General features: G+C 39.2%; 2 protein-coding genes across 2 annotated transcripts in view; both read left to right on the forward strand.

Moving 5' to 3' along the window:
• Positions 1 to 13,368, forward strand: part of LOC106532431 (cytochrome P450 2F2) — a gene marked incomplete at its 5' end in the record, with an annotated part of 56,136 nt that overhangs the window by 7,834 nt on the left and 34,934 nt on the right. The window contains 4 exon segments of the mRNA XM_014028475.1: positions 10,343 to 10,466; positions 10,536 to 10,696; positions 11,199 to 11,267; positions 11,819 to 11,932. Coding sequence (XP_013883929.1) covers positions 10,343 to 10,466; positions 10,536 to 10,696; positions 11,199 to 11,267; positions 11,819 to 11,932 — 468 coding nt within the window.
• On the forward strand, positions 4,600 to 9,522 carry LOC106532434 (cytochrome P450 2B1). Its single transcript, XM_014028480.1, has 2 exons — positions 4,600 to 5,639; positions 8,411 to 9,522. The coding sequence occupies exons 1-2, from the start codon at positions 5,478 to 5,480 to the stop codon at positions 8,597 to 8,599; spliced, it is 351 nt and encodes a 116-aa protein (XP_013883934.1). The 5' UTR covers positions 4,600 to 5,477; the 3' UTR covers positions 8,600 to 9,522.

The following is a 13,368-nucleotide window of genomic DNA, read 5'->3' on the forward strand; positions in this document are numbered from 1 at the left end:
TCTATCTATCTATCTATCTATCTATCTATCTATCTATCTATCTATCTATCTATCTATCTCTTCATCTGTTTATCCGTCCATCCATCCATCCATCCATCCATCCATGCATCCATCCATCCATCCATCCATCCATCCGTCCATCCATCCATCCATCCATCCATCCATCCAGTCTTAATTAGTTTTTATTAATTCAGATTAAATATTTTCCTTTAAATAATCGTTTCTCTTTAGAATTTGCAGAACATCGTGATGCGTTTGATTGACGAGCACAAGAAGAGCCAGGTCCCCGAGGAGCCCAGAGATTTTGTTGACTGTTACCTGCAGGAGCTGGATAAGGTGTGTTCAACCAAAACCAGCAGAAACAAAGAACCTGCTCATGGCAGCTTTTCAGTTTTTACAGTGAGGTTGTCCTGAACTTTGACCTGACCTGAGGTTTTGTGTTGGTTTTAGAGAGGAGATGATGGTTCTTCTTTTTCTGAGGAAAAGCTTTCCAGCTACATTCTGGACCTTCACTTTGCTGGGACTGACACCACCTCCAACACCCTGCTGACTGGTTTTCTCTACCTGATCACCCACCCACATGTACAAGGTATCCAGACTACACAAACACAACTGGTAGTAGTTGAGAGTCATCCCCAACACTGAACTCTAACTGGGTGTGGGAGGGCTTTTATTAAGTCAGCTTTATTTAGTTTTTCAGAGATTTTTGGTCAGCTGTAACACAGAAACAGCTGCAACTAACAGCATGAAATTAGTCCAGACTGTAGATGGGTCTGACCTACACTGCACCAGACAACAGTTTTACAACAAACCCCATATTTGAGGAGGGGGCTCCAGCTTAAAAGGGGGTGTCTGCAAAAATGCTTATAACTCCGGACCCCCACCCAAAACAAATCTGTTTTGGTGCATTGGTGCTCTGTGTAAATGCAGGGGTTGTATATGCTACAACAATGAGGTATCTAGTTATTATAGCACATTTAAAAACCCCGCTGTGCTTCATTTGTTCCAACTAAAACTAATAGAAAATGATTTTATCCCCATCCTCCAGCTCAGATATGATAAAAACAAATTGTAGAAGTAGAAAATTCAACTCTCATGTTGAATTAGCCTGGTAAAAACCAGACCCTTGTCCTTCATTTTGCTTCATATGAGGGTCTGGACTCTCAGCTATAGAGAAGTGATTCTCGCTGGAGGCGTGGCCTCTGCTGAAGTTTAAAATGATTGGATCGGTTAGCCGCAAGTGCCAGCTGTGCCACTGTGAAGGAGGCTAAGCTAAGAAGCTAACCGGAAATTGCGTGCGCTGTAAACAACCCTACTGAGAGGAGAAAAGTACCGAGCTGAACGAGACGACTGTAAATGAGAGCTGCTGCTTTGTCAGACAAATTTAATTTAATTTGGAAGCCTTATCAATACAGACTGGCTTCATTCACTTCCTCCACTGCCGTATGCTAAACTAACAAGCAGACACTGCACAGAAAATCGATGTTCTGTTCTCTGATTGGCCCAGATGAAATGCTCCTGAAGAAATCCTTGCCAATGGGAGAAATGCCAGACGGAGCAGTGAAGGAAACTAGAATTGAACGGAATTGTGTAGGAAGGCAAGGGCCAGGCTAGTGATGAATTAAAGGCTTTTAAAAACACCAAGAGGTGAAAACTCTCTGAGAGACAGCTGGGTCCACAGATTAAGGCCACAACTAAAGAGCCGATCACCTCTGTGGACCAGTCTGGACCTGAAGACAACTAAACACCTGATTACCTCTGTGGACCAGTTTGGACCTCAGGACAACTAAAGACCCGATCACCTCTGTGGACCAGTCTGGACCTGAAGACAACCAAAGACCTGATCACATCTGTGGACCAGTCTGGACCTCAGGACAAATTATTTTATTTGATCTGACCCAACATTATTTCTAGCGTTTTGTCTTTTGTCCAAGTCTTCTTTGGTTCATACTGGTGCATCATTGGACATCTGACCTCATGACGTCACGAGACATTAAAGAGAGTTTAATTAGGAGGAGGTTCTGCTGAGGAGACCCCTGACCAGATGTTGGGTCCAGCTGTTGTTTTGTTGGTGTTTTTGTGTCTGAGCTGTGAAGTAAAGTCCTCCTCTGCTGATCCTTCAGAGCAGTGCCAGCAGGAGATTGACCAGGTCCTGCAGGGGAAGGACCGGGTCAGCTATGAAGACAGGAACGACATGCCGTATGTGCAGGTGATGGCCCTTTTTATTGGGTTTCCTTTAAGTTCAGGGTTGGGTCACAAGTAAATCATAATGTGTTCTGGTCCAGGCCGTGGCCCACGAAGTCCAGAGGGTTGCCAACACGGCTCCACTGAGCGTCTTCCACTCCACCACTAAAGACACGGAGCTGATGGGATACGACATTCCCAAGGTGAGAGACTTCCTGTTGGACAGAGAAACTAAAGTAAAGAGCATCTGTTAAGACGTCTGGTTTCCTTTCAGGGTACCATGGTCATCCAGAACCTGACCTCAGTGCTGAGGGAGGAGGGTCAGTGGAAGTTCCCTCACGAGTTCAATCCTGAGAACTTCCTGGACGAGCAGGGAGAGTTTGTCAAACCAGAGGCCTTCATGCCTTTCTCTGCAGGTAAACTCACATCAAACAAAGAGACTAAATGAAACCAAACAGCTAGAAATGACCTTTTCTGGTGTCTCAGGTCCTCGGATGTGTCTGGGAGAGGGTCTGGCTCGTATGGAGCTGTTCCTCATGACGGTGACCCTGCTGAGGAAGTTTAAGTTCATCTGGCCCGAGGATGCTGGAGAACCAGACTTCACTCCGGTTTTTGGAGCAATTTTGAGTCCGAAACCTTACAGGATGAAGGTCATGTTGAGATCCGAATGTTGAGAACATGAGCAGATGTTCTGCAGACTGAGCATGATAAGATCCTGTGAGTCGTTTCCATTGACCATGAAAATGCGCAAATTAGAATTTTGAAAATAAATTTGCTCAATGGAAACACGTCAATTTTGAAGAAAATTACGTTTTTCGACAAAATGTTTTTGCGCTAGGATGAGATGGTATTTCGGCCGTATCGAAATTGGTGTTTTTCGCAAAACTGCAATAGAAACACTTTTTTCACATCACAGGAGTCACGTGATCAACAACCGTCTGTTTCTACTGGTGAAAGAGACGATGATGAAGAAGATAACAGGAAGTAGAAGTAGTAGTAATATCACAGAAGTAGTATAAAATAGTAAACTCAGCGACTACAATTTCCCAAAAACACAGCATACGTAGCCGCTCCCAAGTAGGGACTTGTCTCTGGAAAGCCTCGATAAAAGACGCCGACGTCTCCTCTGATGATGAGCGCTAGTGTCGTGGTAGCAACATGCTATGTGTTTACATCCATCGCTGCCATGTTTGTAATGACTTATCATGAGAACAAACATATTCACGTGACTTTAATAACATTTATTACTTAATGGAAACACTGCAGTTGTGAAACTGTGTTTTTCGACCTTAACAGAATATCGACAAAGTTTTGCGCACATTTGCAATGGAAATGCAGCTAATGTTAGGAGAAATACACAAATTTAAAGGATTAGAGTCCCATCAGTGCAGATCCATGTTCTGTAACTAAATAAAGTTATTCTTTAAATAACAATCGCACTAATTCTTTTTTTATTTAAAAGAAAATAATATACTGTACTTGTCTTGCACCTGAGCTGTTAGCCTGAAGTAACAATTTAGTTGCAAATCACAGTAATAATGTTTTAAAATAAGCTGCTTTAAAGCCAGTGGTTACTATAAACTATGGGAATTCCCTGTCAGAAATTGGGAGAGCTCAGAATTAATCATACATGAAGGCGTTGCACCGGTCTGTAGTGGTGAAGAAAACTGAGCCAGAAGGTCGGTCTACCTTCCTACCCTCATCTATGGTCAGGAGCTTTGGGTAGTGACTGAAAGAAGGAGATCACAGATCCAAGCAGCTGAAATGAGTTTCCTCTGCAGGGTGTCTGGGTTCTCCCTTAGAGATAGGCTGAGAAGCTCAGTCATCCAGGAGGGACTCAGAGTAGAGCCGCTGCTCCTCCACGTCCAGAGGAGCCAGTTGAGGTGGTTCATCTGGTTAGGACGCCTCCTGGACTCCTCCCTGGTGAGGTGTTCTGGACACGTCCCACTGGGAGGAGACCCAGAGGAAGATCCAGGACACACTGGAGGGACTATGTTTCTCAGCTGGACTGGGAACACCTTGAGATTCCCCCAGAGGAGCTGGACCAAGTGTCTGGAGAGAGGGAAGTCTGGGTCTCTGCTGAGACTGCCGCCCCCGAGACCTGACCCTGGATCAGAGGAAGAAAACAGACGGACGAATGTAGTATTCAGTTTTTTTAAGAGAACTTGTTGTTTCTATGCAGGAAACACCAGGTYGAGCTCAGTGTTTGTTAGAGGAGCTCAGCCGAAGCAATGAGACGATGAACGTGACATTTTGTCTTTAGTGAAAGTTAAACATGAAACGTCAAAGTTATCTATAACTGGCCCTGTGAGGGCCACCATAACGCTCATGTGGCCCTCAGTGAAAATGAGTTTGGCCCCCCTGATCTAAAGTTTAGTTTGTTTTAGTTTTTAACCAAAAATGGACAAAACAGTTTTAGTTCCAGGTTCAAATTTATTGATTAAAAAAAGTAAATGTAAGTTTTTCTCATCCAGAAAAAACAGTAAATTCAGATTTAGATTTAATGTCAGTTCCTTCACGTTTCCAACATACAAGCAAACAAAATCATGTTTCCTACCGTCCCACAATTAAACAACGTTTAAAAAGAAACATAAACAAAACTAAAACTAGAACTAGACATCAAGGAAGAGTTAGATGTAAGTTTAAATCTAAAGGAAGAACAGAGAACCAGTTAAAACCTGGAGACCCGGACCAGGCTGGAGGCCAGGGGGTCAGGCTGAGAACAGCATGTCCAGATATGCTCTCAGACTGGGAGGCAGGGAGGAGGGGGGCCAACCACCGGAGAGACAAAACATCATTAGCAACTTCTTCAAACCTGGACGGTCAGTGGAGACATAAACAGGGACAGGGAGTAAAGGCTCCTGGATTAAATTAGGGTTATATTGAGATAAAAACTGTTTTATAATAAAGTCTTCAAACAGCTGATGATTAACTTCACTGATGAAACAGTTTACAACCCTCTTTCTTTAAGCTTGTGTCCTCCCTGCTCTCCTCCTCAATAAACGTTAAGCTTTTATTAAAGGAATAAAAAAATAAAATGAGTAGGTTTTTCAACATGTTGATGATTCTGCATAAAATAAATACAAGTTCTGTTTATTTCAGATGAAATGATTTCAGGTGAACTGATGTTGAATCAAGCACCTTTTACCTCCAACCTGAGCAAATATTATCAGAAAACTTTCTCCTCCTGACCTTTGGAGGTTGAATCCCAGTGGGCGGGGCTTACTGCCACGTAACAGAGCCTTGCATCTAACCCAGATCAGACATTTGACTGGAGTCAGATCTATAGAAACATGTTTGTTTCCATTGTCCTCCTGTTGCTCTGTGTTTGGTTCCTCCTCCTCCAGCTCAAAGCTCGGAGGCCGAAGAATTTCCCTCCAGGACCCCCCACCCTGCCGGTGCTGGGGAACCTCCTGAACATGAACCTGGAGAACCCCCTGCAGGACTTTGAGAGGGTAAGAGAAATCCTGTCGTGTNGGATAAATATAATTGTAGTTTTCCCCCTCCTTTAATTAGAGAGTTTGCTCTTAATTGACTGATGGGGGGGGGAATAGTCTCCTTTACTTTTTTATTTTTATTTATTTTTAAAAAAATACTTTAAATATTGGACACATTTTTAGACATATGTAACTCAATTCAGATTCATTACATTTAATATTCATCCAAGGACATAGAAGAAAATCCCTGAGAAACCCTAGTATATACAACCAAAATGTTCAAACTGTCCCAAGAAGATGACTAACGTTCAGTGTTTTCCTCCTTATTTTGTCTCAAGTCACCAGAACTCACTAAACTAAACAACAAACAACACACAAATGTTAAAATATAGTTATAAAAATACAATGATTTAAATAAATTATTGAATTCTCGTTGCTCACTCCTGAAGATTCACCTCGTTAGATTTCACTTCCTGTTTTTTAATCAGCCATTTAATTTGATGTCCTCTCTCACTTTGATCAGAAAGCATCAAAGTTCAGAACCAGAACCATCACAGACCAGACCAGAGTCCAGTCCAGAGTCCAGTCCAGCACCATGTTTGTTTCCATTGTCCTCCTGTTGCTCTGTGTTTGGTTCCTCCTCCTCCAGCTCAAAGCTCGGAGGCCGAAGAATTTCCCTCCAGGACCCCCCACCCTGCCGGTGCTGGGGAACCTCCTGAACATGAACCTGGAGAACCCCCTGCAGGACTTTGAGAGGGTAAGAGAAATCCTGTCGTGTYGGATTTGACTCTTTGAATGTCTTGGATGGTGTTGGCAGAGAAACGAGGGTGAGCCCTGTAAGAACTGGTTTTAGACCTGCTGGAACTCTGAGATCCCTGTTCAGGACCACAGCTCCACTTWATGGGTCTGTACAGACAGTTAATTAGTCAAACTTCAGTTCCTGGTAAACATTAACCATGCAGACGTCTTCACTGAAATATCAACAGAAGATAGTGTTACAATCTTTACACTTCAGGTTAGTGATTTTACAAAGTCCAGATCCAACCTGGATCCTTCTCAGACTTCTACACACACACACACACACACACACACACACACACACACACACACACACACACACACACACTGTGTTTAATAGGTCAGTGATACATGATTGACTCAGTTCAACCCACGAGACTTCTGAGAAGAACTGAGCAGCTGATTGTGGAAATGAAATATGGAGTTTTTCTCCAAGACTTGTTAATAGGCAGCTAACATGCTATCTTGAGGCAAACAACTTACTATCTTCTGCACAGTCTGGCTTCCGTACTGGTCATGGATGTGTCACAGCAGTTTTAAAAGTTGTGGATGATATAACCTCTGCCCTGGACTCCTGACAGAATTGTGCAGCAATCGTTATTGATTTAGCAAAAGCTTTTGATTCAATCATTCCGTTTTGATTAAACGACTTGTGAACCTTGGGATAACCAACCAGTTTTTAATCTGGATTTCTAACTACCTGTCAGACAGAGTGCAGCAGGTGAATGTAGATTCTGAGTATTCTCCATTTATTCATGTTTCCAAAGGTGTGCCACAGGGTTCTATTCTTGTCCCCACTTTCTTTTCCATTTACATTAATGATGTTCCACAAGCTGACCATAAATGTGCTGTACACTTATATGCTGATGACACCATTTTTTATGCTACTGGTCCATCCCCTGAAACAGTATTCCAGTCTCTAAAACAAAGCTTCTTGGATATTCAGAATGCTTTTGCAAATTTGGATTTATCCTTGAATGCTAAGAAAACAAAAGTTCTATGGTTTAACTGTAAGAAAAACATAATTCCTCCCAACTTGGTCTTTACTACAACAGATGGAACAATCCTTGAGCAGGTCACAGAATACAAATACTTGGGAATCTGGTCAGACAGTTCTTTGTCCTTCTGTCACCATATTACTGCTGCAAACTCATGTCAAATCAAAACTTGGCTTCCTGTACAGAAACCGTTCATCTTTCACATCGTCAGCTAAAAAGGTCATTGTTGAAATGTGTATCCTTCCTTTGTTTGATTATGGTGACGTACAGGGAAGTCTTCAAAAATTGGATTCAACCAACCATTCTGCCATTTGATTTGTTACTAATGCTCCATATAAAACTCACCACTGTCTCTTGTACTTTCAAGTGAATTGGCTTTCCTTGCAGTCTCACCGTAATGCCCATTGGCTCTTGTTCATTTACAAAACCCTGCTAGGTCTTTCACCTCCCTATTTAAATCAATTACTACAACGAGAACCCCCCTCAAGGTACAATACTTGCTCCTCCCACCTTATTAGATTGAAAGTCCCAAAAACCAAGTCTTCCTTTGGCCTCATGTCTTTCCACTTTGCTGCAGCAAATGATTGGAATTTCTACCAAAATACACTGCATCTAGGCACTTTGATTTCTATTCCTGCTTTTAAACACAATGCACCATTCATTTATATGTTTTATGTACTTTTTATGTTGTTTCCCCTTCCCCATCTTCCCATTTTTAAGTGTTTTAAGTGTTTTTGCACACTCAGGCCAACATTGTAAATAAGAAACTGTTCTTAATGTTTTGCCTGTTGAAATAAAGGTTAAATAAAAAAATAATAAAAGTTTAACCTCAATAAAATGTCAGTATTACCGCTGATAGTTGTCCTGAACTCAGAATGGACTAAATGTTTTTGACTGAAGACCCATGTCTGAACTTCAGGACCACAGGAGACCAGGAGGACAAGCAGGACTCCTCTCAGATCATTTGAGTCACTTAAACTGGTTCTCTTCCAGCTCAGGAAGTCTTATGGAAACGTCTACAGTCTGTTCATCGGTCCCAAACCAGCCGTGATCATCAACGGGCTGAAGGCCATGAAGGAGGCCATGGTGGTCAAGGCCACGGACTTCGCTGGACGACCTCAGGACCTGTTTCTTAATGACGTCACCGAGAGGAAAGGTAGACCTGAGTCTGCACTCCTTTAAAGAAAACTGAGCTGCTTAAAGAGTCTGTCACATCAAATTTTTGTAAAAATATAAAATAAATAACATTACGTTACACTGTGATTCTTGTAGGTTTCGATATCAGTGGATAGAGATTTAAACTATACATGGATTTTATAAATGTAACAATATTATTTGAATCTGTTTTATTTCCCAGGTCAATATTAAAATCTCCACACAAAAAAACTGTTTTGTTAGAACTCCCTTCAAGGAGCTTCATGAGTTCATCGGTAAATATTTCATTATTAGATTCAGGTGATCAATAGACACAACTTATTATGTTTTTAGAATTCTTATTTGTTATTTCAATTGATATTATTTCCATATTGTCCGTAATCAGTGACATTTTATCAATTTCTTTACATTTTATTTCATTGGTAATAAATAGAGCAACTCCATCGCCCCTTTTATTGATCCTGTTCTTGTAATAGAATTCATATCCCTCAATGTGAATGTTATCTAAATGAACATCATTTAGCCATGTCTCTGAAAGTGCTATTATAGTAAAAGTTCTGTTTAACTGTTTTAAATAGTCTGTTATTTTAAATAAATTAGCATTTATACTTCTACAGTTGAAGTGAACAACAGAAAGACCTTCATTTGCCACACTGATATTATTAAATTGCTCTTAATTATAATATTCAGAGTCTGCAATTACAGGAAAGAATTTGGATTTAGCTAGATTGTATATTTTAATTTCTGAGTCTTTATATATATATTCATATTTTAGTTTGTATCCATTTGTATTGTTAATTCATTTTTACCAAGTAGTTTCACCTGTTTAACTAAGTTTGTTGTTTGTCCCATCTTTATCTTAATCCTTCTAACTCTCTAAGTTCCTGTATTATTTTAGCCTGTGATCCTTCCTTTATTTTGATCCAAATGTTTCCATTTCGTGTCCACGTTGCAGCTATTTTTTTCTGTTTTTTGAGTAACCTTGCCTCCCGTGCGATGTTTCCATTTTTTTTAGTTAGATGTTAATTTATGTAAACGTTAGTTCCCTTCAGTTTTCTTGCTTGCATTATTACAATATTTCTTGATTTTCGACTGATGAACTTGATTACAATGGGTGGTTTAAACTTATCTGATTTAGAAGGCAAGATGTGACAAATGGAAATATCCTCATGTTTGATATCAATGTTTTTGTTTTGTAAAAATGTCACAACCTATTTCTCCAGAGTCAGCAGTTCTTCTTGTGGAGAGTCTTCTGTGATGTTTACTTTAGCGGCTACTCTTGCATAGGTCCGGTGTTTAACATCAAGTCACGTAACAGAACTTTCAGCAGCTTCACTTCCTCGAGCAAACCAATCAGAAGTTCCTGCTGCGATGCTAACCTTGTCAGTTTTACACTCATAAAGTTCAGCAACTTCTTAATTTCATCCATGCTGTCTGAGTTACTTTCCACCGACTAATCTTCCTTGCCTGCGTTTCGGCATGACCTTTTATATTTCAAATATATTCATGTGACAGGAACTTTAAGATGAATTAACTGATTAGACTAAATTTGGGTCCAGATCTGGACCATATTTGGCAACCCTTATTTTATAGTATATTTGTCRCAGAAGAAAATAACGGACTTATTTTTTTGTTTTCTCTTATTTCTCTTGATTTTCTTGACTAAAGATGCTAAACTTTCACAAACGGTACAATAACATCTGTTGTAATGAGTTCTTGCTGAGCTGTAACTCTTTTCTAGGGATGATTATGGCGGATTATGGTCAAAGGTGGAAGGAGCATCGCCGCTTCGCTCTGATGACTCTGAGGAACTTCGGTTTGGGGAAACGATCCATGGAGGACAGAATTCATGATGAGATTTGTTACACAGTGAAAACCCTGGAGCAAAATGTTGGTGGGTCAACAGAACCTGGTGCACGTCGTCCTGCCATCTTCATTTTAATCTGTTTCAAACCTTTTCCAGGTGAGCCTTTCAGTCCTCAGGTGATGTTTCATAACGCGGGCTCCAACATCATCTGCCAGGTTCTGTTTGGTACACGCTACGAGTACAAYGACCAGATGATCCAAGTCATCGTTCAGTGCTTCACCGAAAACGCCAGGTTGGCCAACGGACCATGGGCCATGGTGAGTCTGTGGGTCGAGGCGGGTACGAYGTGGGCTAAATGGTGTGCACGCTGTAGAACATGCTTTTAAAAGTCTCGATAAAAACAAATCCTGAGTTTCAAAAAGTGTTAAAATGATAAAAACAAAGAGGTATGTTGTGAAAGTTTTGCTGCCTCTTGGCTGGGAGTCCCTCAGAAAAAGAGGTTTTTAATCTCAGTGAGGCCTTCCTGGTTAAATAGATGTGTAAAAATAAAGAGGATGTCTTTAAACACTGAGGATTAGCAATGAAACTGAAAATTTGCCTTTTTTTTTCCAGAATTTCTCACAGCTTTATATTTTCAGATTGTTCAGTAAGATTTGGTCAAACTTCAGTTTTACAGAAACTGGTGACCTTTAGACCTTTTTGTGTAACATTCTGGTGGAAAATTGGATGAAAACAACTAAATGCTCCTAACAGTTAACACAGACTTTAAATGCATTTTATTTAAACGATTTTAATTAATAATTTATATTTTCTTTACAGCTTTATGACTCTCTTCCTCTAATCCGTAACCTGCCACTGCCRTTCAAAAAGGCCTTTACAAACGCAGAGGTAATGTAAAAAAGTCTCTTACATCCAAACTGATTATATTCTCTGTTTTCAGTTTCCCTCATCTATTTATTATATTTGATAAACTAGAAGTCTTTATTCTTTTCCTCAGAGAGTTAAAGTTGATCATTTGAATCATCACATATTCTGACAGAAAGTTGCGCCAAAGCTTTGGATCACGAGTGTCCACTGCATTTTATAAACTTATTTAAACATGCAGCCAACAGAAAACCTGTGAATTTATTCTTTTAAGTCAAACATGAAACTGTCTGGTCTGAATGTTGTTTTATTAAAATATAAAACTACCCTGTGTTTGCTCTAAGCTGTGTCATGCTCTCAAAAATACACAGAAAGAAAACAAAGGAAACCATGTAGCACCTACCAAGATGGCGGCCCTTTCTCATTAGCATAGAGCCATTCTAGTGCACAGTGGATCCACCAGAACCATCAGACCCAAAGATTGTTTGTTTCTCACAACCTGAATTATAGAAATGTACATTAATTGTAAACACAAAGTGGAAAAAACAATTAAAACCATTTTGTTCTAAATTTAGACTTGTCGGAACATTRTCACTCGTTTGGTGGAAGAGTTCAAGAAGACCAGAGTTCCCGGAGAGCCTCGACACTTTGTGGACTGTTATCTGGACGAACTGGAAGAACTGGARAAGGTGGGTGAAGGAAACAGTAATGAAATAATGTTTATCAAATAAAACATTGAGTGATTAATATTTATCAGAATCAGTTAAAAMGTTGATATTGTTTAAATTAGAGACAGTTTCACTGATTAAACAACTAAAAATAGCAAAAKGCTAGATACGTAAGCATTACAACAAGCTAGATAAAAGCTAAAAGTTGCCAAATAGTAGTTTAAAACTGAAATTACTTAAAGGCTCTGGTCAGTAGTTAAATGTAGCAAAAGCCTAACTAAATGCTAACTATAACAAAACAGTAGCTATATTTATCAAGAATATCCAAAAGCTACAAGTACCAAAAGTATTTGGACCAATAAATAAATGTAGCAAAAGGATGGCTAAAAAACTAACTATAACAAAAGATAGGATTTGTTAAAAGCTAAAAGTAGCAAAAGATTAGTTAATAGCAAAATGGTCAAAAGCTAAAAATAGGAGATGAGTGCTAAAAAATTTCCAAACAACATGAAAATAGCCAAGGTAATTCCTATTTACAAAAATGGTGAGAAATGTATTTTCAATAATTACAGACCCATATCCTTGTTGCCACAGTTCTCTTGGAGAAATTATTTGTGATCAGATTAGATCAATTTATTGATAAAAATAAGATTTTAAGTAAAAGCCAATATGGATTTAGAGTCAATAACTCTACTTCAATGGCTCTTATGGAACTGATAGACCAAATAACAAATGCTATCGATCAAAAACAATATTGCACCAGTATTTATGTTGATTTGAAGAAAGTATTCGACACGATTGATCACAGCATTCTACTTAAAAAACTAAATAAATATGGGATTAGAGGACCAGCATTACAATGGATATCTAGTTATTTGGAAAATAGGAAACAGTTTGTACAAGTACATGATGTAAGATCTGAACTCTGTGGAATCACATGTGGAGTTCCTCAGGGTTCTATACTTGGACCAAAGTTGTTTTTCTTGTATGTGAATGACTTGGTTAATGTGTCAGGGCTCTTTAAATGTGTTTTATTTGCAGATGATACTACTTCTTTTTGTTTGGGAAAAAACATAGAATGAATGATGATAGAAAACTTAGACTGAAGATGATACAGATAGAATTTGTGAAAATACAAAATTGGTTTAAACTTAACAAATTATCATTAAATCTGGATAAAACTAATTATATGATATTTACAAATAAGAACTGTTAATTCAATTTAGAGTTGGTGATGTAGAGATTAATGTCAGTGAGGTGAAGTTTTTGGATGTTATTATTGATGAGAAACTGTCACGGAAACCTCAAATAAGTTATTTAAAAATTGAATTATGATTAATTGAATTAACTAAAACAAGAATAATCTGGAAGAAGATGCTAAAAATACTAGATTAATGTATATGTTCAAGAAAATTATAAAAGTGGGGCTTTTGAGGAAATATGAAACAGTATAATAT

Source organism: Austrofundulus limnaeus, unplaced genomic scaffold (assembly GCF_001266775.1).
Source record: "Austrofundulus limnaeus strain Quisiro unplaced genomic scaffold, Austrofundulus_limnaeus-1.0 Scaffold767, whole genome shotgun sequence".
Classification (NCBI taxonomy): Eukaryota; Metazoa; Chordata; class Actinopteri; order Cyprinodontiformes; family Rivulidae; genus Austrofundulus; species Austrofundulus limnaeus.

Coding starts and splice junctions, on each gene's coding strand:
- LOC106532434 (XM_014028480.1), top strand. CDS start 5,478: ATGTTTGTTTCCATTGTCCTCCTGTTGCTCTGTGTTTGGTTCCTCCTC. Junction 5,640..8,410: donor CCCTGCAGGACTTTGAGAGG/GTAAGAGAAATC, acceptor GTTCTCTTCCAG/CTCAGGAAGTCTTATGGAAA.